General features: G+C 43.9%; 1 protein-coding gene across 1 annotated transcript; it reads right to left on the reverse strand.

Moving 5' to 3' along the window:
* trpm4a (transient receptor potential cation channel, subfamily M, member 4a) lies at positions 1-25004 on the reverse strand. The gene is made up of 28 exons (XM_083677120.1): positions 24823-25004; positions 19720-19781; positions 19118-19295; positions 18325-18505; positions 17849-18018; positions 17476-17653; positions 15193-15257; positions 14015-14254; positions 13742-13844; positions 13412-13530; positions 11612-11917; positions 11063-11164; positions 10736-10864; positions 10072-10201; positions 9083-9228; positions 8470-8582; positions 8125-8232; positions 7928-7974; positions 7257-7489; positions 6873-6988; positions 6592-6724; positions 5882-6056; positions 5406-5571; positions 5030-5211; positions 4434-4566; positions 3775-3847; positions 3392-3485; positions 1-1021 (listed from the first exon to the last, which is right to left on the reverse strand). Exons 1-28 carry the CDS (start codon positions 24892-24894, stop codon positions 993-995), a joined length of 3783 nt encoding a protein of 1260 aa, XP_083533246.1. The 5' UTR covers positions 24895-25004; the 3' UTR covers positions 1-992.
* Positions 25005-25480: the final 476 nt, after the last annotated feature.

Genomic DNA, 25480 nt, shown 5'->3' on the forward strand with positions numbered 1-25480 from the left:
GGCACTTTAACATTTATTGAAATCAACTAAAATTCTTAAAGACCCGGCACAGAGAAAAACATGATTTCCAACATTTTGGTTTGAATTTGAGCATCACAAGATCAAGTAACTCTAGTTCAAAGTAACTCACCAAAAATAAATAGCATCCAACTCAACAAACAGGAAAGCTTCATGAATCAACAGAGACATGCTGTAGGCTGCTAATGAATTGAAAAATGTGTTAGCCAGCTGAATAAATTAAATTCAGCGGGCATACAAAGTAATGTGAGGCACATTCCCTGGCTTGGGAAATTGTGGTCATCACAAAAGCAACTTTTTGTTTATTTTTTACCACTGTAGTGAGAATTGTAATGAGTAACCTAGCGTTAACCTAAATAATTTGATATTGAAATCAAGGTCGGCATGCAGGGCCTTTAACAAAGAAAGTAAACAGGTCCAAGGACTCCAATAGCAACATTAAACAAATACAAAGAATATAAGAAGGCATAAAATCATGTTTGCGTCATTTTAAAATCACATTTAACATGCATAACCTTCAAGAAAACTCAGCAATTGATACTTATTTACATGAATCTTAAGTGTCACCACAAACATTTTTGGATGACTGGAAAATCTTTGCAAATCTTTTGCAAAACCAAAGAAGGAAAGGAACATGCATGAATTTCATTTAAACTTGCCTGTGTTTATGCTTTGTTTCCTTGCAAAAGGGGGCTGAAAAAGTATGGATAGACCATTCTATAGCCCACAGGAACATACATCGGAACAGCATTTCCAGGTAAGTGTAACATAGAGCAATAAAGGTCCTCATACAACTTGTTTTTTTAAAACAGTAAAAAAACAAGTTTTTTGGCATTCTTTCACACAATTTTGCCCTGAGTGACTGTGTGTGTGTGTGTGTGTGTGTGTGTGTGTGTGTGTGTGTGTGTGTGTGTGTTCGACAAAGAGAGAGAGAGTAGATGAGTTGTCCACATTTAATTTGCTAGCAGAATGGGTCAACTAGTTGGAGAGAGTGGGGTCAGATCTGCAACAGAAAACACAAAAGAAACTGGAATTAACACTCATTGTCCTGAAATGTGCTTTAGTTTATTCCCACATTATCCACATAATTCCTGTCCTGTTGGAGACATTGTAACAATCTAGCAACAGCACTTTCACATAATTTGTCTAAATGACAAGAGCATTAACTAATTAAATTCTTTGTTAAGGGCAAATTACTTGTCAGACTTTTCCCATGCAGAAGGACTTTTTTTCTTGGATCTGAAATCAAACAATAACTAAAAAGTAGAGATTGAATGCGTTTTGGATTGTTTTGACCAAGTAAATGTGTCCATTGACACAATGTTGTATGCTACGTTGTGTGTGTTTCTTTTTTTATGTATAACTGTGTGTATGCTGCCTTCTTCTTGGCCAGGGCTCACTTAAAAAATAGATGTAAATCTCAAGGTGACTTCTCAAAAATACCATGTTTAAATAAAGGATAAACAAAAACATTGTTTTTTTATCTGCATGATTGTCAAATTATTCTCTGTTAGCTTTGGCATATACTGAGTGTACAATCGGGAGTCCTTCAGCATGTTCAAGGATTTAACAAAGTATTGTTTTGTCCTGCTTTGTGTCAAAACAAGGCAAGTCTGCATATCTTTCACAGAAAGTATAGATAGACATGTTATAGATAGACACAAATGCTTTCTGTCATGTGAAATAGGTATAATAATAGGTATAATGATACCATGTCAGCTCAGCAGTAGGCATTTGCGACATTATTACTAAAAGGGACATTGCACCTTAAAATACAAATTAACAACGTACTGTACATTGGCTGTGGTCGATTCACTGACACAGGTTTTTGGATATTCAGTTCCCATATTTTATTAGCATTGTCTTAGGGTTCCATTCATTCTGAAAATATGTCTAAAACGACTCAAAAACATGCCAATCCACCTCTTCTGTGGATCTCCTCACTAGTATGCCCCTGAGTCTGCTATAGATTTTTTTTATTTAAAAAAAACACTATTATACTACAACCCACTTAGTGTCCAATGTATAATCCAATTTGGATGACGTAATCAAAACATTCAAACTAAAAAAATGGATCAAAATTACTTTTCAAAAATCTAGAGCAGACATACAATTCAGAGAAGCATACAAATGGGATAGGAGTTGGATTGTGGTGTTTGTAAGCTGTTCAAATATTATGAACGGTGCAAAATATGGCTATCAAGTATCTCAGTAAAGGAGTTAAATATACAATAAATGTCTTGGTGAATTGACCATAGCCAAGGTATGTGTGAGACCATGTCAATGTGTATGTTGGGTGAACTATCCCTTAGTCCCTTAATTAAACTTAACAATTTGCTCCCATTGACACAGTTGCTGTACTTTTGACAGTGAATTATAGACCAAACTTAAGTTTTATGGCCAGCTCTTGTTCTCATTGAAATCCATGACCACAGCTACCTGAAAAAGGCCGGCCAAAATAGATACTGCACTGCATGTGTATATGTATATGTACTGTATTTTGAGTGTCAACTTGAGCCTGCCTGGGGTGCCAGACGGGCTGGGTTTACACGTTTGGGATAATTGCACCAGGCAAAATCTGTCAAGCACAGCAAAGTATTTCAAATGGTTTCAAATACTACTACTTGTACAGTGCCTTCATTAAGTATGGACTTTTTCCACATTTTGCTGTGTTACAACCTGGCTTTAAAGTAGATTTAATAGATTTTCTTTGCCACTGATCTACACAAAATACCAAAATGAAAATGAAAATTATTTTTTACTAATTAATTAAAAATGAAAAGCTGAAATGTCTTGAGTCACATCCTTTGCTATGACACTCCTAAAATTAGCTCAAATGCAAAAATGTCTTCAACAAATCACTCAATAAAATTGAGTCTGAGTGCAAGGATAACAGGTCAGGTAATATCTTTGTTTTTATAAAAACAAAGATACATGTGTATTCTTTCCGAAATCACATTAACTATTATCCTTGTACTCAGATGGACTCAATTCAACTTATTGAGTGGCGTGTTGAAGACATTTTTGCATTTTAGCTAGTAATAGACTACTTATTGCCTCAATACATTTCAGCTTTTCATTTTTAATTAATTAGTAAACATTTCTAAAAAATAATTTTCATTTTGACATTATGGGGTATTTTGTGTAGATCAGAGACAAAAAACATGAATTAAATCTATTTTAAAGTCAGGTTATAACACAACAAAATGTGGAAAAAGTCCAGGGGGGTGAATACTTACTGAATGAAGGCACTGTCATACCGTATAGGGCAATTCAAAACATGTTATCGACCATATTCCTAAATCAAACGTACAGTAAATAGCTTGTAAATGTCATTGCTGTGGCAGGTCTAAGAGTTAGGTGGTAACTGTACCTCTGAAAGTGGGTGCAGGACGTGTGGGCTTGATCAAGCTACTCTGAGAGAGTGCCTCTACCATCCAGGAGAGGGCATTAGAGCAGTACTCCAACTGTGAAACAGAGAGCGAGAGAGAGAGAGAGAGAGAGACGGAGAGAAAGACCGGTGAGTGACCATGACGGATGGTGTTTGCACAGTGCTGAGCAGGCAGACACGACAGCTGCAGTCCAAATGCAGACAGAGAACGCACACACCAATCCACAGAGAGAGAACACATACACCAATATATATTACACACATACGCACACAGAGCCCGCCATTAGGGTTACTGGAACATGAGGCACATGTGTCTCATCACCACAAGGGCACAAAAAGTGGGGTGTACGGCGGCCCACACTGACCTCTGTCTCCAGCATTCTCAGCCTGCGGTCGTGATCGCGGATCTCCCCCATCTGTTTCAGGACACTGTCCACCCTATGGAAAAAAACCAACCCATCCAAGCTATCAATCATGCAGGGGCTCAGTTCAACTTCCATTCCAACATCTCATCGATCACCCGAATTGATTCAGGGTTCCATAATTCCAGTTCCATAATAGAACCAAAACTCTACACCTTCGGAGCATGCTGTTTGCAAAACAAGTCCCCCCCCTGGCTTGATAAGCCTGGTCGTGTCAGATGGACTGAGAAGTAAACCAATGGTGAGCGAAAAAAGCACCTGCGCTGAGCTTTGGCATGGAGAGAAAAAGTAGCGCAACGGCATTGAATTCTGAAGCATTAAAAGATATCTAAGTTGGATAAATTGCCGAATTGCATGACCATCCACCTCGACTATTAACCGACATAACCCTCCATGTACTCCCCAACATAAATTACAATTAGTCCTTAGTATCACTGAGACCTTAAGTAAAGTAGGCTAACCACTAAATAACTACTTCAGTGAAAAACAAAGGGAGCATGCAAAGTGAGGGAGTAGGGGATGAAATGAGGCAAGGAGAAGTGATCAGATAAGTGAAGGCCAATGAGGCAGCACTAAGCACAAGGGAAAGAGGGATGGCTCACTTGACAGAGGTACGTTTGAGTCTCTCCGTGTCACTCTCCCTCTGTATTTTGTTCTGGGCCGAGAGTAGATTCTCCTTCTGGATGGCCTCCCACGTGTTCAGTCTGCTGGCCTTCCTACCTCGCAGCTCCAGGACTGAGGGAGGAAAAGGAGAGGAGGAGGAGAAGGGAGGGAGAGAGAGAGGGGTAGAGTGGAGGAGAATAAGGAGACAGGTTAGGGTGAGTAAGGGCAAAGAGGGGGATTGGTAAGAAGAGGGAGGAAGAGATATCAAGGGGGAGGGGGGAGGGGGGTGTGGAGTGATGAGTTAGATTGCCCTGTCATATTTTTACATCATCAAAAATAACCCATTAAATAATAATCTTTCCTTTCATTCTTCACCCTCTCTGCCTCTTTGTTCATCTCCACAATTCTCTCTTTCTCTCCCCCGATGTACATGTTCCATTTCCCCCCCTTGCTCTTTCCTTCTCTCCTACATCCAAGCACTTCTCCCCCCTCCATCCATCTCTCACTTTCTCCATCTCTTCCCATCCACCCTGCCCTGCTGTCTCCTCCTCCATCCCCTCTTCCTCATCCCCCCCCCCCCCCTCTCCTCTCTCACTAAAGTGTCGGATCTTGACGGAGGGGATCTGGCGGATGTATCTTTTGATGAAGAGGTGGATGTGGGAGATGATGATGAAAGGCGGGGCGAGGGAGGGCCTGGCATGGTACTCCACGATCAAGTTGTAGCGCTGGAACTTCCAGTAGGTGTCACTGTGCTCCTGCACTTTGTTGAAGGTGTAGCTGTGTCGGGTTACAGATTCAGAATTATGATGCAGCCATTAGTGCTCTGTGTTTTTAAAAACACACTCAACCAGAAAAGTTCTACAGGGTCTAGTCTTGTGAAAGTCAAAGTGCATGTTAGACACATAGGTTCTACACAGTGCATTTCTATCTGAACGTTTTGTAACGTTCCTGCATGAAGGTGCCAGTGTTACCTGAACATGGCGATGAGCAGGTTGACCAAGAGGATGTTGGTGACCAACAGGTAGATGACCAGCAGGATGACCACCAGCCAGTTGGCGTAGGTGCTCATACAGGGCTCTTCACCGGCCTCGATGAGGGTGGTGTTGTTTGTACAGCTCACCTTCACCAGCTTGTCAGCTGTTGAAGAGGTTGAAACAAGTTCAGACTATCAAACTGTACCAAGCCGTACTCTGCTGGCACTTCCCTTTCACATTGCATCTTTCAGCATTGTTCGGGTTGTTAAAGGGATGTTCGGGTTGTTAAAGGGATGCTCATCTTGTCCCACAACATATCAGGTCCAAGCCTGCTTGTACCAGTGCTGAATGGCCATGACGATGTCTAAAACCACAGAGCAAGATCCAGTAGAGATGGGAGAAATGGTTGAAGAGCAAGAAGACAGCTGCACTTTTTAGTCAAAAGGACATACCATACAAACTTAGCCACATACCATCCATTTCATTTATGGGGATTTGTCCAAATATGTGTAGGTATGGCCTGTAGAACACTCTGCGAAAGATCCAATCGGGACGGGGGTCGTAGGAGTAGAGAAGTGCCTGATTGGCCACACCATAGGCCATGAGCCACACGGCCAGGAAGAAGAGGAAGAAGAACACGTCCTTCATCTAAGGATCAGGAAGAAGGGATGAGGGGTAAATGACCACATCGCTAACCCTTATCTGGGATCCATAAGCACACAATTACCGTTTCATTCATTCACATAGGGTGAAATCCTAACTCAAGATCCGTGCGCATAACTCGAATCATCACGCAAGTTTACGCAAGCAGATCTTGAGTTAAGATTCAACCCTTATTAAATTCATTCATTCACTTATTTGATTTACTCACATATTGAACCTTTATTTTATTAGAAAGTCTTGTGGTTTTTTAACCTCTTTTTCACACGATTACATTCAGATCCCTGGAATAGCTGCATGCAGACTAAATGAGGACACCTAAAACTACCTCAAAACTACCATCCAAAGTGCTGCCCATAGTTATAGACTTGTTAAAAAACAATGTTATAAGTAGTTTGAAAGCTGTAGGAAGAGATTTTTTTTAATTTCCACCTTCAAAACAAACCGAAGAAAAAGACAAATCCTAATGAAGTAAATAAAGTAATCTGTCTCTAATCTCCCTTATTCGTTTTTTGGCTCTCACCATTTTGCCCACGATGATGATCTTGGGGCCTAGCTGCTTGTGGATGGCAAAGATGTGGATGAGCCTGAGAGTGAAAACCATGTAGTCCAGGGCCATCATGGCCCGGCCAAACTCATAGGACCAGGGAAACATCCTAGAGTAGAGAAAACACATCTGGTTGCATTTGCAGTGTCCTACACGTACAAACTGTACGCAGAAACACGCACGCACACACGCAATCACCCACCCACCCACCCATTCACACACCCAACACACCCCCACACACACACACACACACATACCTGCAACACAAGCCCAGTGAAAAGAGTAGGATGGCTGTGAGATCACACTTGTTCCACATGTCCTGGATGTACGTCCTCATTCTCTGGTACACAGTGGTGCTGCCCACAAAGAAGGTCTGAGAAACAAATATAAAAGAGAGAGAGATGAGATGGATGCACACATTTTTTTATCTTTATATTTGTGTGTATGTCTAGAAATTGTGAGCATGTGTGTGTATGTGCATGTGACGTGTGTGTAATTCCTTTGTGTAACACATGTGTAAGTGTGGGTGTGTGTTTGGGTAATCATGTGGGTGAAGAGTGTAATAAGTGGTGTGTGTGAGTGTGTGTGCGTGCGCGCGCGTGCATGCATGCATGCGTGCACTGTCTTCTCTTCCAGCCTACCTGTCGGATCTCCTCACACACCAGGGTGAAGACCCAGAAGTAAAGCACCAACTCTGTGGTGGAGGGACCGTCAGGGGGCGGCCCCTTGAAGTCCACCAATAGGACGTAGGCAAACAGGCAGAGGAAGAGGAAGTACATCAGCACATTGCCAAGGAACGATGTGACGGGAGCAAACCAGAACTGCCGCCACCGCAGGAGAACAAAGGGAAGCTTAGGAGTGGCGGGAGAGGAGCCTGTGGAGAGATACACCATTAATGGGATCCTGTGGAGAGATACACCATTAATGGGAGTCTGTCATTCTCCCATTCAAACCCTTGGCCTTTGATCCATTCATTCAAAGATGAGACTCTGGTTAGATTCCAAACCAAATAATTCTCTCCTCTGTGTGGTTGACTTGCCATCAGATGTCTAGGCCTTAAAGATAATTTCAGTATATTTTACATGATACTGTATATACCCCTTGCTAATGATGAATATGACTTCAAGATACTGTAATGACACTGCGATGTCAAACATCGCACCCCTCTCCTTCAGTGAGAGCTGCGAATCGCCGATCAAAGGGGCTGTGCCATATGGTTACATGCCCCACGCCTAACCCTAACCGCAGTGTTAGATAGGGCTTTATGACAATGAAATAAATATTGCTTTTTCTTTTGCAGATCAAAACACACCTTTAGGATTGGCCCTTAGAGCAGCATAGTCCTCAGCATCCTCTTCACTGAGACAGGAATACAAGAGAATTACTGAGAGTCAACATGACCCCCCCCCCCCCCCCCTCCTCCACACACACACACACACACACATACTGTAAAAGTACTGAAATGTATGCTAAATAACTGGCAAATGATGTCACTGAGAGTGTGTTTACGTTTGCATGATGTCTGTGAGGGAGAACACAGTGGCATCTCCTCCGTCCATACTGTCGGTGTCTCGCCCATGAGGCACCTCCTCCGACTTCACCTCGTCATCCTGCTCCCTGAGAGCGAGAGAGAGAGAGAGAGAGAGAGGGGTGTGTACTCAATGTGTCCCCACCATGTGTTCTCCTTGGCAATGTAAGATGTACTATGGCCAAGCAAATAAAGTTTATAACACACAAAAACACACACGGAAAGAGAGAGAGAGAGACCGACAGACAAACCCAGAGAGACAACTAGACAGACAAACAGACACAATGACACAGGCACACACACAAGTACAGTGTGTAGCTGCTTACCTGAAGCAGATGAGTTTGGTGTAGACGAGGGGAGGCACAAAGAAGGTGGTGACCAGCTTCCACACCTCGGTGCACCTCTCCATGTCTCCCCACCAGATCTGAGACAGCAGAGACTGCCGGAGAAGAGAGGAGATCACTCACTGTCCTACGGTATGCTCTCAATCACCCGTCTTCTTTCTTTTCATTGATATTTTGCACCCAGCATCTGAAAATGTGTTTGACTACTTTTGAGCAGGTTTAGACCCATAGACCCAAAGCTGAGTGACCAGATCTATACCTGGTCCCAAGTAACAGAATCTAAACCAATTATACATAAATTTAACAACACTGACCACTGGATTTTGAAATACCTGCCCCTGCACTCCGGGTTTAGGACCTAACCCTGAATTCTGGGTTCAATAGACGATACGATAGCTTTATATATATTTAAAATAAATAAATAAATAATAATAATAATCCTGGATTGAGTAATTACCTAATAAATAGATGTAACCCTAAACTCTGGGATTGGTACAGACCAAAACCCTAAACCCTGGATTGAGTCCAGACGACCCATCCCTAGTCCTGGTGTTGAGTAAAGACCTAACTCTTGCCCCTGGTTTTTGACACTGACCTGCACCCCGTCGTGGCTGAAGAAGAGACGGGCGTCTGCTGCGGTGGCCATCTGCAGACAGGTGCCACCACTCCACACTGGGGACTTCCGAATAAGGAGAGTGAAGGAGCGGCTCTCGCTGCTCTGGTAGCATTCACTGAAGACGTCTGGACAGAGACAAAAGGGTCACATGACACACATTGTGACACACATGACACTGTACTGAGCATGACAAGAGAGAGGAAAGGGTCAAAGATTCAACAACAGGATTTGTCTTTCTTTTTTTTTTAAAGGTGGAAATTCAAAAAAATATCTTCCCACATCTTTGCCATCCGCAAGCAGCTAGGCCCCAAGATCATCATCGTGGGCAAAATGGTGAGAGCCAAAAAACGAATAAGGGAGATTAGAGACAGAGGACTTTATTTACTTCATTAGGATTTGTCTTTTTCTTCGGTTTGTTTTAAAAGGTGGAAATTCAAAAAAAATCTCTTCCTACAGCTTTCAAACTACTTATAACATTGTTTTTTAACAAGTCTATAACTATGGGCAGCACTTCGGATGGTAGTTTTGAGGTAGTTTTAGGTGTCCTCATTTAGTCTGCATGCAGCTATTCCAGGGATCTGAATGTAATCGTGTGAAAAAGAGGTGAACAACAGAGTCATGTTCAGCATAATCAGGGAGTATACGTCACGACTTGAAATGACTTGAGTGACGCTCAGTGTAACACAACACAACGCACTAATTGGTCATGCCTGTAGTATTCTTCATACACTGTCTAATCATATTCAACTCATTATCCATTGTCCACGTGCATGAAAAATGTATGATTTCTCCCCACATTGAATGCTATACACCCTCAACAGATCCGCACACAAATAGGAAGAAGGGTGAACAAATCACTAATAACAATAATAACAAACAAACAAACACACTTGCCCAACACAATTAACACTATAAGTACACAAACTACAACACCCTCACAGAACATACACACAACTAGGCTTAACTACCATGGGCCAGGTTCTCAAACTTCTGAGCCAGCTCTTTCATGGACAGTTTGGTCTCCGTCTCACTCTCCATCTTGGACAGCTCCCTCAGCATCTTACAACCACTCAGAGCACTGAGGACAGACTCCCCCGCCTGGGAGAGAGAGAGAGAGAGAGAGGGAAGAGAGAGAGAGGGAAGAGAGAGAGAGAGAAGAGAGTAAAGCAGAGCGGAGAGGGGGAAGAAAGAGAAAGGGAGAGTGAGAGATTATTATTATTTTTTTTTTTTTTTTGAATTTCCACATCTAGTGAAGCAGTGGCCTCACATTGCCTCAGAACAAAAGTCGGGTGTTCCTCTTCAGCTTCAGCTGTCCCCTTAAGCATGTACAGAGCACAGACAATCAGGTTAGCTGTCATTATGCCTCTCAAATAAACACCCAGTTTTGGCAACGTGAGGGCACTTTATCGTGAGGGCACTTTATCGTGCCCGGAGTCAAACTGACAGTAAGAAGGAGAACAAGAAAAGGTGTGAGGGACATGGACTATTGATATCTGTAATTCCTGTTGTATTGTTTTGCATTGGCAGCATTTCCTTGAGTTGTTGTTGCCAAGTGTTCTTATTCCAAAATGTATTAATTGGACCAAAATGACACCGGCACTAGTGTTAGGCGCTCTTGTGTTAAAGTGTTACCATCTCCCAGAAGTAGACAGCCATCTCGCTGCGATTCTGTAGCACGGCCCAGATGAAGAGAGAGGCCCAGGGAGAGGCACAGCGATGTTCCCTGTATAGACACTCACCCAGGAGCAACTTATTCACTTGCTGAGGGGAGAGAATGGAGAGAGAGAGAGAGAGAGAGAGAGAGGAGGGGTGGGGGGGGGAGAGACCATTGTGAGTCACAAACAAACTAAGGGGGCACTTCTTAGAGATAAGGACAACGCTGCTAGTAACAGGAGTTCCTAAGAGAGAGGTAATCAGAGATAAAGGCAATGCTGCTAGTAATAGAAGTTCCTGAACTACCTTGAGAGCTCTCCTTGTGCTCGTGCTGGGGTCCAAGCCCAACGGACTGTAGTAAAACGGCTGACACACATCCCCCAGGATATCCCATAATAAGCGTGACACCTATCAAACAAGAGGAAAAGCATACAAGTCATGCACATCGTGTAGTTGTAGCAGAGCACTGTTTAACTGAGCAAAATCAGTTAAACAATGACGTTAGTCTTGTGATGTTGACGACTTCACAAGCTCAATACGGAGAACCCCATTACGGTTTGGAATGTAATGTGCATTCTTTGTATGTGAGGTGCAGTATGTCTGTAATAAAAAATAATAAAGTTACATTTTATTTGAAATCTGCTTTTCAATCTCAAGAGTGGTATTGGTGAGTCCATTATGAAAAAAATGTTTAAATTTAAATCTGATTACATGTTGAACGGCAACAAAAACTCCTGACGAATTCAATGAGGTCAAGATCATTATCATCGTCTCCATGATCATCATCAGCATCATCAACTCGACACGCGGTGGGTGACCACATGCAACCAGCCCCCCCCCCCCCCCCCCCCTTACTTCATAAAGGCTGAGCTCCTTGGCCGACGCGGGTCCAGTCAGGGGGCTTAGGGGGCTCTTGGGGGGTGGTGACCCCCCTCCGTCCAACATGTTGGGCAGAGACCCCGCCAGACCCTGCCTCTCACTAAGGCGCCGCTGAAGCAGCGTGTAGACCAGGGTGCTGTCCGACAGCGAGTGGTAGAGGCTCTCCAAGCGCCGGTAGGTCAGGTAGTCCAGGATGTTGAGGCCGTTCTCGGTGAAGAGGCGCACAAACTGGGGCTTGTCGTTGACCAGAGCGTCTGTCATGGAGTCCTCAAGGTCCTCGTACTGCGAGGGGTTCAGAATGATAGTCAATATATTGTTAAACTTTGACATAGTGTTCATTAGGGACCAGCGCCTATTTGCTTCAATATCATAGGTCACCCGGCTGTTATTGGAGACAGCCGTTTGTTGGAGATTCTGCGGCTGCTGGAAGTTTTACTGTATAAAGTTTGCAAAAAAAAGTGTCCAGTAAACAATATTTTCCATTTGAATGTCTCCTGAATGCAGCGCAGGTGTGTAGCGCAGGTGTGTAGCGCAGGTGTGCAGCGCAGGTGTGCAGCGCAGGTGTGTAGCGCAGGTGTGCAGCGCAGGTGTGCAGCGCAGGTGTGTAGCGCAGGTGTGCAGCGCAGGTGTGCAGCGCAGGTGTGTAGCGCAGGTGTGCAGCGCAGGTGTGCAGCGCAGGTGTGCAGCGCAGGTGTGTAGCGCAGGTGTGCAGCGCAGGTGTGCAGCGCAGGTGTGTAGCGCAGGTGTGTAGCGCAGGTGTGCAGCGCAGGTGTGCAGCGCAGGTGTGCAGCGCAGGTGGTTCAGTTCGGTGAACTTGACTAAGACTTGACTGTTAGTTTCTAAAGCCAATAGGCTTTAGCTCAATGGGCTAACACTTGACTCTAGCTTATGCGGTACATCTAGAAATCATGGACCCAGCTTTCGAGAACTTTGAGAAGGGAGGGTCTTCTACCTCTGCCGACAAATGACAAGTTTGGGGCTCAGAAAAAAAGGTGGAAATTGTGCTTTCTATAAATCGAATTAAATCTCTATAGCTTGTGTAGACAGCTGACATCAGCAAGCCTCTACAAGTTAGCAACAAACGCTTTGTCCATGGGAGACATTGACGATACGACACAACCAGATTTGGAAGAGGAATAACGGTGCACGTGTATGTCCCTCCCCACCCGTCCATATGGAATGTTGGGAGCATATGCAATTTGTGGGAGGCCCTACGAGACCAGGCTAACACAGTGTGGTAGCACATTATATATGATTTGGGCCGGGTTCAAACCCAATCTGTCCATACATATACAAATGTTTCCGCACTACAGTATGCCTTCTCACATTGTCGAGTCGGATTGGGTTGGGGTATTATCTTGACAGAGTATTGCTTTTCTCAGTTTTCTGTATTCTATATTTCGTAGATTTTTTTGGGTCTCGTAATTTGTTTCCTGTTTTTGTCTTGTGATGCAAGATGTATTGCTACAGTTGAGGACAGTGAGTGAATGCACACACTGAACTGGAGCATGCAGATATCAAGAGTGTTTAGAGCAATGTAATTGATTTGATTTAAGACTTGTAACGTGTGACTGAAGAATGAAGAATTGTTTTTATTTATTTTTTATCCCATTTCAGAAGTCTGTATCCGAACAGGACAGAACTGTCTTTGCTTCATATAACTCTTTTACATTGATGTAAACGGCAGATCAATGGACACCATAAGCTAAATTACATAAATGAAAATAAACAGGTCAAATCTGTCACAGTGCTGTTTACTGGCTATAAGAAACTCACCCTCCATTGGATATCTCCGTTGAAGAGTTCACTCTTAGCGATGTCCACCCTGTTCCAGGCTACGGCAAGCTTCAGCTCCTCTGTGTACTCACTGGCCTCGCTGGACACCCGTTTACTGGCTGACAACACACGCACACGCGCACACACACACACACACACACACACACACACACACACACTATTAAAATTAAGTGAGGGATTAGAGTGCTGAATTGAATGCCAACCACATCTCAGCTATCACCAGTCAGGTTCTACCAGTTACTGTTCACTTGAATATTGGTTCAACTGAACACGCACGCACGCACGCACACACACACACACAGCAATTACCTCTGACTAGAGCTTTCAGGAGCACAGTGTCAAAATCATCAGGACCCTCCTGCTCGCCATGGAAGACTGTGATCAGATCTCTGTTCTGATATATACTCAGAGCCTACAGAGAAAGACAGAGAGAGAGAGAGAGAGAGAGAGAGAGAGAGGGGGGGGGGTATTAGAAATAAGGAAATGCTGCTAGTAGCAGGACTTCCTAAACTACCTTGAGAGCTCTCCTTGTGCTTGTGCTGTGGTCCAAGCTCCCCCAACCCCATCCCAACCTCCACTCACCCTGTCCACTAGTTTCTCCAGGTCCGCCTCAGCAGGAAAGTATCTCCTGACCCTCTCGCGGGCCCTGTCACGGAGCTCCGCACTGGGCCCCTCGCCTGCCTCGCCCTCAGGCAGGGGAGAGGTGGGGCTCAAGGGCACCGCCGAGAGGTCATCCAGCACCTCACAGATGAGGTCCGCGGCCGGGCCAGAACCAGCCAGGACCAACCAGGGAGTGGCCTTCTTCAGAGAGAGGTCAACTCTCTGATATAGAGGGAAAAAGAGAGGGAAGGACAGAGAGAGAGAGATCTGTTTGAATGTTGAATGTTTCATGAATGTTGTGTTCATGAAACATAGCTCAGAGTCAGAGATAGGTCAGAGTCTGAGATATTATAGAGCCCTTTCTCAAAAGTCAGAAAATCTGTCCTCTCCTCGATTCCTCTGTCCTCAATTCCTCCGTGACCCAGAAACCGATGTGTGGTCTCCATATTTAAGAGTGTATAAATTGTCCAACAGGTCGATTCCTCCCTGTCCTCGCCTCCTTGAGGAGGCGTCCCACTGAAGGACACAGGCTCGTACCCTGAATGAGTAAGACTTTGCAGGCATTCTGCTTACGTGTCAAACTCATGCCCACTCGTGGATCCACTGTATCTTTGACGATACGTAAATTAATTATGAAGATTCAACAAAGCGCGGAATACATTATCCACTAATTATTTTCATAATGACAAATAATAAACGTGTGTGGGTGAGGCAAAATCAACTTTCTCACAGACGAAAGTGGCGTCTTATATAGAGTTGAGCAGCGGACAACAAATTGAACCACTCATCAGATATAAATATTTACCATCTACAGTTAATGATCATTTTTGTTGCGGAATCCTGTAAAAGATCAGGCTTCCATATTTGCTAGGCTATTGTATAATCTTTCATATAATCATTCACTAGCTGCTAGTCTAGGCTACACAGCATTTATTCGGTCATTTCAATAGGTGCATCACCATGTAGAAGAAAATCAGGTGAGGAACATCCAATTTCTTACGTTTGTTTCCTTTCACCCTCACGTCCTCGTTCACTCTCCTAGATCCCTCTCCTCGTTTCCCTGTGACGTTTTCAGTAGGACGCGAGCGGAGGACAGAGGAGAGGACACAAGGAATCGTGTGACTAACAAATGAGAAAAGGCTATAGTGTTGTTGTCATACCTCCAACATAGCGGCTTCCCCTGAGATGAGCATACACAGCACCGGGATCTCAATACTGCCGCTCCCTGTTAACACAACAGGTCATGGGAAGGGTTTTAGGAGAATGAGGGTGTTAGGAATTCCTGTGCCTAGACTCCTTACTCCACTCACTCAGTCCCCCACTGGCTCCAAGGAGGGTGGGGTCATGTGTTCACCACATCTGGCAGGTGCCGGGGAGGTTGGGGTCATTGGGTCATGGGTCTCTGGCCAGGTCCTTCCCCACCTCTGATTGGTTCCAATCAGGGTCTACCTGCTTACCCTTTAAGTCTGTTCACAGTTCACAGTTCCAGCACTATGCTTACTTCATGGACAACCATACCTTGGCTATTGCTTTGTGTGTACCTAGTGTTGAGTGCATCAGTACTACAGTAAGAAGACATTCTTTGAGTTCGGGTGCAGGAATAATGACTCATACCTGGCCTTAATGGGAGTGAATTTACTGAATAAAGTATTTGTCATTGTTTGATTTCAGCAAATCGCAAGACTGCGAGGCGTGGCTCAGAATCAGAAATGTATGGTGAGCAGGTACTGGGGGAAGGTGCTGTGGGAGATGATTGATGCAAGGTAAAGCCAAAGGCTGTGCAACCGGCAGTTTCTCCCGGTCTTTCTATTCAGTAAAGAAAATCCAAGTTTGAAGGGTGGAAATGTCTGGGAACAGGACTAGCTACGTGTGGTTTTAATTTCTCATTTCCAATTATTATGTACATTCATTTATGCTCATTCAATCTGTCATCACCCTCACCACTACGTATATTTCCTCTGGTTTCCTTCTGTAGACCACTTCCAACACTTCCCGTCAATAAAGCGCTCTGTGTTACAGCTTGCCTTATTCCCCCTGACCGGGCAAGGTGTCAGTGGGCCAATAACCCTACACCTAGACAAACTTCAACTGTGGCCTGGAGGGTGTGAAACCAACTGAGGAAGACGTTTGTCATCATTTGAACTTGACCAATCACACCAATGCAATGTGTCTTCAAACGGAGGAGCTTCAAAACCGGCACAGAGGTGGGATGTGGTAAAGAGAAGGGGCACGTGGGGGGGTTCTGTGGGAGACAGTGGTAAGGAGAATAACCAACGGCTAAACGGCTATGCGCTGCTCGATATGGCCGGCGCTCCTGTTCAGTGAATGAAGGCCAGTCAATGAGTGAGTGAAGAGATTCTGGTGAAGCGAGATTGATGGGTCACAGACCGGCAAACAGAAGGGTCTCCCTCACAGATTGTTAGCGATAAAATGATGGCAAGATTGTATTCATGAATGTAAATCACTAAACCATCTCACCTATACCTAACATTCTAGGTCTTGAGGTACCTGCGTCTGGTCTCCTAACCTTTGTCTCCACTGCAACACTACAATTGTTTTTCCCGATTGTGGTACCTCATTGGGAACCTAAAGTCTGTGTTTTTTTCACTCATACAAATTGATTAATAATCTAAGCTGTGTTCTTCTGGCAACGATAAATAACAAATAGCAACAATACCACTGGTTTTGCACGGTTTGAAATGTATGGAAAGTGATGATGAAATAACTCTGTAAGTGTCCCACACATTGCAGCAGGACACAAATGCAGCCCCAGATTCCTTGCTGGTGGTTTTTATCAGATACCCAAATGTAATGGTTTTATGTTACGTCAAAGAGGATAATGCAAAGTAGGCAGCCTATCCTCGGGTTCATGTAGTCTACTTTCTTCTTGTAAAACTAGTTTTTGCCACCAGTGGGCAAACAATGACCACCCTATAGTCGAGCCTGTAGTCGTTACTTCACCTCGGCCGAGCAGCTGTGCCCCATTTTTCATATAATGCCCCCTCTATAACTTGTGGCAGCTGATGGGAGGCGCGCGACTTATTGATTATATCCGATTAGATTATGCATCAGCAAAAACACCTGATTCTTTTATGAAATATTTATGCTGTTGGTTAATGAAATACAGTCATGGGTCTACATCATTTTGTGTAGGGAGGAGAAACCGGCAAGTGGATAGGAGTCAGTTTACCGTCTCAACTTGGCTGCATTTAGCAGACAGCACTTCATATTACAGAGTAAGGTTTTTGCACACAATGTCTGCACAGCCTAGGGTTCAAATCCCATCAAACTTCCTACTCCATCATCTGTTTTATCTATCGTTTCTGCTCTCAATAAAGCCAAACAGCAATGCCTCAAAAAAGAAAGAAAACTAGGTATAGAAAAAGTTTTGCCTCCAATGTCCCAGAGTTTTTCCCCACATATGGAGGGCATGTGTGTCTCACCCCAGATCCCGGTGCGCTGGTGGGAGATGTAGTCCTCCATGTTGGCCCTGAAGGCTGTCTCCCCTCCACGGCGGCCTACACTCCCATCATCCACCAACAGGAAGGCCTGGTAGTTATTATCCAGACAGCAGGAGTCACGTGACGTGTTCTGCACATAGTAGCGTGCTGGGAAACTACCCTGAGGGTGAGGAGGAGGGGGAGGGAGAGATGGGGGAAGGGAGATTTAAAGGGAGGGAATGTAATACTGTAATTGTATACCAGGGTACCAAATACATTGTGTATGTGAGTGTATGTGTGAGTGACAAAAGAAAGATAGTGAGCGTGTGCATATGTGTGTATTTGTGTTTGTGTGTGTGTGTCTGCATGTGTGTACCTGAGCATTGACAAGCTGCTGTCTGTTGTGCACCAGACCCCAAGGAGCCACACCCACTGCGATGACCTTCTTCTGGGAAAGCGAGGGGGCGGCCGCTCCATGATCCCTCACTGCCTCCCCCACGCAGCGGCCCACCCCCTCCCTCAACCCCCCTGTGAGTATCCATGCCCCTGAGAGACGGAGGGAGAGCAGGGCAGGGTGAGAGGAAGAGGGAGAGAGAGTGGAGGAAGGAGAGAGAAAAAGAGAGAGTTGTACGGACCATAGCTTGTTTAAAGTGTTTCAACATGATGCAACACAGCTTTAATGTACAATGCACACACACACACACACACACACACACACACACACACACACACACACACACACACACAGAATAAATATAAACATTCCAGACAGACAGACACAGACACACACACACAGGAATAGGGGGTAGGGGGCTTGATTTAGAATTCAGTTTCCGAGCTTGCAGTTCTCACCAGTGCTCTGTGCTGCCCTCACCAGCCCTTGTCTCAGTACCTCCCTAACCCAGGTCTTGACCTTCTCACGGCCCTCCCCCCCCACCACGGAGACCACCAGGTTGGGCGAGGGCAACCCCCAGTGGGCCGACATCAGGGTGTACACGATCTGAGGGGAGGTGTCGCACGACAGACGCAGGTACTGACCAATAGGGAAAGAGAGACGGGTGAGGAGACAATTAATCGATAATCATTTGGTAATCACACCCCTGTTTTGTGCAAGCTGTATCAACTGAACAGCAATGATAAAAAAAAAATACAACAGTCTTGTTATGTGATATGTGTCTAATTATGTGATGTCAATGAATGACCTATTCACTTCCCTAGCCATAGTTAGCATCAGAAGACTTGCATTAGCTGTAATTGCTCTCTGATCCAATCAGTCACTTGACAAAATCATCCAGTTGCACATATTAGTCATTCCATTGTTAAGATTTGATGGGCACTAAGCCAGCCTCCTAATACTCTAATTAACCTGCTGCCAATGATGCTGATAGATGTACGTTTGTGTGCGTGTGTCCTACAGTAAGTGTTAGGGTTAGGGTTATAACTTTGTTATACCTTTGTTATAACTTTGTTATACCCTGGGTTAAATGAGTAAGTGATGAACACACACTGCCATCAGTGGCGTCATCAACAAAGGCCAGAGGGCAAACCTTTGACACCACAGTGTATGTGTGAGTGTCCGCGCACACGTGCGTGTGTGTGCGTGTGTGTGCGTGTGTGTGTGTGCTGTTTGTGAGTGTGTACCCACATGGCTGTGCCTCCTCCCAGCCCCAGCGAACTCTAACTCTCCAAAGGCATCAGTGGGGTAGTCCGAGGAGTGCTGGGCACTGTCCCACTGGCTGACGATAGCCGCCCCAAAATAGTCACCCGTGGCGATGGAGCCATGCGTCTCCCGCACGCCCCCGCACTGACACAGTGCACCATTACTGACAGGGAGAGAGATGACACACACATATTTACAATGCGTATTACTGAAAGAGAGGTAGCTTTACATAGACTCGTGGACATCTCGCCCCCAGCCTGTTGTGCACAGTGCATATAAGCCTGGAATAACACAGACTCAGATGTGGCCTTTGTGGTAGCGGACTTAGTTGAGTAAAGTATTTATATTGTTTTTGCTTTTAGCGAATCATTTGACTGCAAGGCATGGCTCCGAATCGGAAATGTGTGGTGTGTGTGTGGGGGGGAGATGATGATTGCGAGGAGTGTGTCAGGAGTTTTTTCCGATATTTGTTTGGGTAAACAAAGGGCAAGTTTAACATCATTAGAGGCACACCCACACATGAACACAACACAGAGGAAATGACAACGCAACTGTATTGTAGTACTCCAGAAATCGAGAGGCTTTACCTAAAGGAATCCTCTACGAAAGTAGTGCACACCCTCTTCTTGATGATCTTTGGGATCCAGCTCTGTTGGAGAAAGACAACAGTATGTTAGTGGATTGTAACTGTGAACTCAACATCTTATGCTAACATTGGTTTGGTTGCACTTTTATTACTGTAACATTTAAAGGTGCAGTATGTAAACACTCCATCTGCAAATAGCCATAACTAGCCAATTACATATCAGTAGTAATAAATTAATGAAATTTCATAGTAAAAGAATATAATTCTTGGAACGCTGTCTGAACCTAGAGGTTTGCTGCCATGAGTATGCGGTCCAAACATTTGAGTGTTTTTTTTATTGTACAAACAGTAGCATCTTCTTGTTTCATGATTGATCGTTTTTAGAGGTTGATATACACACACACACACACACACACACACACACACACACACACACACGCACACACACACACACACACACACAACAAAAGCTTGCAGAGGTCTGGAAAAAAGTATTGTGGACAGACTACAGTCAACTTGCACTACTACAGTCAACTATTGTCAATTATTTTTGCTGCTACCCTGAACCCTGTCATTGTTTTATTATTATTATATTATATTGTTGATTTGTTTGATTGTTGTTGAACAAAGAGCTAGATTCCAAAACCATTTCAATATATCACTTACAGCTGTTTGCAATGTACATGACCAATACAATTGTATTTGATTTGATCCTCTGGCAAAAATCTGCCTCAGGGGGTTCAAATCCTGAACACGATCCAGAACAGAGGGCAAACTTTTCAACCTCAACAGATTCAAGGCAAAGAGCAAAATCACCAACACTTGTATTGTAGAGCTCCATTTCACTGCTCCCTCGGAAGAGGACCTCTAATGCATCCTGGATTCAGAAGAGGACCTCCTGGATTTTTTTACAAAGGCATACAAGCTCCTGGGTCTGGCCCTGAACATAAAAAAGACTAAAATCCTCAACCAATCACTGCCTGGTAAAAATACACCAGTCCTAGCAATACATGCTGTCAATACCACCCTTGAAAATGTGGACCCCTTTCCCTACCATGGCAGACTCTCCTCCCAAGTGAACATTGACATGGAAATACACCATTGCCTAAACTGTGCCAGTGGAGCCTTCTCAAGAATGTCTTTGAGAATCGCAACATCCGGATGAGAACTGAAATCGTGGTCTTAGAAAGCAGTAGTGCTCCCCACCCTACTGTGGACCCCATACATGGACCCCATACAGTAGGCACCATAAAGCCCTGGAGTCGCACCACCAAAGATGCCTCAGCAAAATCATGATGATCAGCTGGGAAGACAGGCTCACCAACACCAGCGAGAGGACATGCACATGCTATTGGGTCAGGGCTACTAGGGATTTAAGAGCCGTCTGAGGGCTTTAACACCAGTGTACACAGAGTGAGAGAGATCATAAGATCATGAGAGGAAGGGGGAGAGAGACAGTGTATGGAATGGCTGGAATGCAAGGAGCCAAAAAACCCTATTCATGTCGATATAAGAGGGAGAAACAATACTGAGAAGGAGATTCCATCATCACATGCTCTATAGTCAGCTGACTGGCTCTGTGTGTGTGTGTGTGTGTGTGTGTGTGTGTGTGTGTGTGTGTGTGTGTGTGTGTGTGTGTGTGTGTGTGTGTGTGTGTGTGTGTGTGTGTGTGAGTGTGTGTGTGTGTGTGTGTGTGTCCATTTTGTAACTGCACATTACTATTAGGAGATTTCCGAACATATTTTGTGAGAGTTAAGAATGTTCGGTTGAACAATATTCAAGTGAACAGTAACTGGTAGAACCTGACTGGTGATAGCTGAGATGTGGTTTGCATTCAATGCAGCACTCCAATCCCTCACTAAATTTTCATTAAAGGTGAAAGTGGAAGTTCAGTTGTTAAGTGTTTATCTACAGTACATTTTCTGTTTCAGTGTTGACTGTGTTTATCATATGAAATATTGTCAATACATTGTTGGCCTCATTTAACCACACTATCCTTCATTTTAGGCTAACAGATGTTGGCAAAAAAAAACTATGTTCATGGCGATGTGGAGGGGTGCCTTTTCTGTCCAATAAGGTAATTTCTGGACATTATTTTCACTATTTAGAGGACCCCTTTTGACTAAAGAGCACCCCCAAGAGTCAAGAGATTCTCAGCTTTTATTTGATGGTATCTGTGTACATAATGGTTTCACCATTCAGAAAATACACTTTTTAGACCTCAGACTACCAAAAGTGATGGGACAGATTCATCATATGTCCAAATTAAGCAGTCATGTTCAGTATTTGGTCAACAATCCTTTGCATGCAATAGCTGCCTAAAGCCTGCAACCTATTGACCCCTCCAGGCACTGGGTCTCTTCTCTAGTGATGCTCTGCCAGACCTGTACTGCAGCCATCTTCAGTGTGTTTTGAGGACGTTTTGCCTTAAATCTTCAGCAAATTAAATGCATGTTCAATAGGATTTATGCTGTGGATTTTGGGCAGTTGCTTTTTTTCTCCACACTTTACACTTGTCATCACTCTACATGTTAATCTTTGTCTCATCTGTCCACAATAACCTTTTCCAACACTCAGGATCCTTTTGGTACTTTTTAGCAAACCATAACCTGGCCAAACTGTTTTTGTGGTTAACTAGTGGTTTGCACCATGCAGTTCTGCTGGTGAAGTTTTCTGCGGATGGTAGTCTCTGATACATTCATGCCTACTTCTTGGAGAGTGTTCCTGATCTGTGGGACAGTTAGTGTTTTGGGGGGTTTTCCTGATATTTCAGCCTCATAATGGCTTCCCTGACTTTCATTGACGTTTCTTTGGTACTCATGTTGACAAGACACCAATAGCTGACTCCAAAGGTAATCTCCAAAGGGCTTTACTCAAACATAAAGCCTAGAATCAATACTAGGCATTGACAACTCTCTTATGACTGTACAAATGATGTGACAGAACACACCTGATGAACCAGAAACACCTGTCAAGGCAATATGCTGGTAAAGATGCATCATAATCATAGAATACCATGACAACAAACCTGTCTGGGGACAAACATAGTAAGTTTTTTTGCGTGATAAAATATTTGTATTCAATATTCGAGACATGTGTACTGGTACAAGTAGCGTGGCAAACATGAGCTGTCACTAATGAAAACGTACTACGTAAACGTTCTAACCTGCGCCGTTTTTGACAGTCTCCGTTTCTGTGATGATGGGGAAATCGAAATATTGAACACTAGTCAATTTTATTACGGTGGGATCAAGTTTGACAGCCAAATATCTGCCTTGTCATGTCTGTGTTAAGCATTGTGCGCTTTTATAGGGGGACTATGCATACAAAGTGTTGTAATTTCAGAATGGTGAAACCAATACGTATACAAATACCATAAAATAAAAGCTGAAAATCTCTACTTTAACGTCATAATAATTGTATGAATTCAAATCCAAACTTTTGGAGTTTAGAGCCAAAAGAAGACTTCAGTGTACCATTACTTACGTAGGGCACCGTATATCCTAGCTTCTCTTCAAAGTACACTTAGTACAAATTAAATGTATGTATTGTCTGTGAACCTGGGTATGTGGCCTTACAAGACAAAGTGCAATAAAAAGTCTCTCTCTCTCATAGCAATCAAACACAACCATTCAACCAACCAGTGTTTCTCTTGTTTATAGCCAACCTCTGCCTATCCTCCTCTTTTCTTTTTCTCTGATCAATGAGGTTTGTGTTTTGCATCATTGGTTTTCAAGAGCACAGTCCTACATGGTCAAGCTAGAATTTTGCTCAAAACTTACAACTAGAAATCGTTCAAATTGTTGGTACAAAGATTTTTGCTACACGTTTTTGGCGTTGTACAGAATCTTTCTGTCAGATACTTAACAGCTGCCAGCTGCTGTGTTCAGATGACGTGTCATGTGTCCGACCTCGTCTTTTACTGTCAGTTTATGTTGGCAAAGGGTCGACAACCGGCAGCTTATGTTTGTTTGTTTTTCAACGTATGTTTTCACAGCAACACCGACTGAGACTCTCCCGCCAGTGTGTGTGTGTGTGTGTGTGTGTGTGTGTGTGTGTGTGTGTGTGTGTGTGTGTGTATGTATGGAGACAACAGACAAATTGCTGAAATTAACATGTGTATGTGTATACAGGGCTCCTTTGCAAAAGAGACCTTGGTCTCAATGGGACTCCCTGCTAAAATAAAGGTTACTTAAAATAAAATCTTTCAAAAGGAGAATAGAACCAGTGTCTTACTTTAATAATTCTCAAATTATGGATAATTCGATTCTCTATCTACTTATTGTGCCTAACTCTGTGGAATGTATGATCATATTCTGGCGTGCTGGGGGAACATATTTGATCACACTAGGCCATTGACAAAAGTTCTGTCTTTCACTCAAGATTAAGTTCCAACTCGTCTGATGTAGAGAAAACAAAGAAGTAAGTCTTCCTTCTTCTAGCATTGTGACCCCTGGTCCTAGCATAGATATGTTTTTCTTATGATGACTGATGTATAGCTGATTCAATTACTTTAGACAAATATAGTTGTTGTAAATCACTTTGGATAAAGCCGTATGCTAAATGTCAAAAATGTAAACTGCCGTGATCGAGCCCCGTTTGAAAGAAATACCACCACATGCCTGAGGAAATGACATATGACAACCACATGTCTGAGCTTGTTTTGAGACATTCTTGAATTTTCATCACACCTCCATAAAGGACTTTCTTCTTTGCTGTCAGTGGACACGCAACACAGGCAGACTGACAGTACTTTGTCCATAGGGCAGGGCTATAGGCTTACACTACCCAGCATGGGTTATCTGTTTTGACCGCAATGGTTTTGACAATTGACTGGCGTCAGCGTTTTCCATGGCTGCGTAATACTTGGAAGGAGTTGCCATCCCAGCACAGTACAGCACTTAGTCTGCATCCTACACTTCCTTATGCTTGCATTAATGAGTAGCCTACTTTATGTAGCAATTGACAGTCAGTGAAACATTAACCCAGAAACAGAATCACCTGGTGCAAAAAAAGACTAGCCACAAATGTGGCATGCGTCCCATGCTCGCAGCCAACAAGGTATGGGATATTTAACGCACAGATGTTTTTAGTGAACTCAAACCTGATCTTTCTCGGATTTTCTTGTCCCCTTTTTCCCTCCGCCTCCTTCGTTTTCTTTCTCCGTTTCGTTCATTGCGCACTCTCCTTCTGTCTCGTCTCCACTACCGAGCGGCTAAATCCTTGTTGAAGTCGCAAGCCGAGCCACATATACAGTATAGAATCAATGTAGAAGTTTGAAGTTGGCCGATAGAGACCAGTGCACTATAGCGATGTGAAAATATGTGGAGTGGCCGCCTTGGGCATTCGCTGCGCTCCTCCCCCAAACAGTCACGGAGAACTACATCAAGACGTTTAGCCTTTTCGCTCAGGAAAACACCTGCAAGGAAAACAGGTATGCCGAACCGGTATGTCACAACAGAGGAGTTCTCGAGTGGAAGAAGAAGGATGTTGCCTACTTGGGAAAGGGGGCAGTAGATAGTACCATGGCGATGTAATGTCAAGCCTAGATGCGTCGCGCATTGCCCTCCTGCTTCTCCATCCTTGACCTAAATGATCCAACTTTGACCAAACTTTAACTAGGCTATATTTTGTCACCAAGCATGCAATATTTGTATTTACTTTCGATTATTTACCTTAGAAAATCTAACCTATCACTATCCTAAAGCATTCTTTATAACATTTATGAACCATGTGACTAAGTGCCATGACAGAAAAATAAC

The sequence above is a fragment of the Argentina silus genome (genome assembly GCF_951799395.1).
Source record: "Argentina silus genome assembly, chromosome: 9".
In the NCBI taxonomy this organism is placed as follows: domain Eukaryota; kingdom Metazoa; phylum Chordata; class Actinopteri; order Argentiniformes; family Argentinidae; genus Argentina; species Argentina silus.

Coding starts and splice junctions, on each gene's coding strand:
- trpm4a (XM_083677120.1), bottom strand. CDS start 24,894: ATGAACGAAACGGAGAAAGAAAACGAAGGAGGCGGAGGGAAAAAGGGG. Junction 19,296..19,719: donor TTCGTAGAGGATTCCTTTAG/GTAAAGCCTCTC, acceptor TCTCCCTGTCAG/TAATGGTGCACTGTGTCAGT. Junction 3,848..4,433: donor CTCAAACGTACCTCTGTCAA/GTGAGCCATCCC, acceptor TTTTTTCCATAG/GGTGGACAGTGTCCTGAAAC.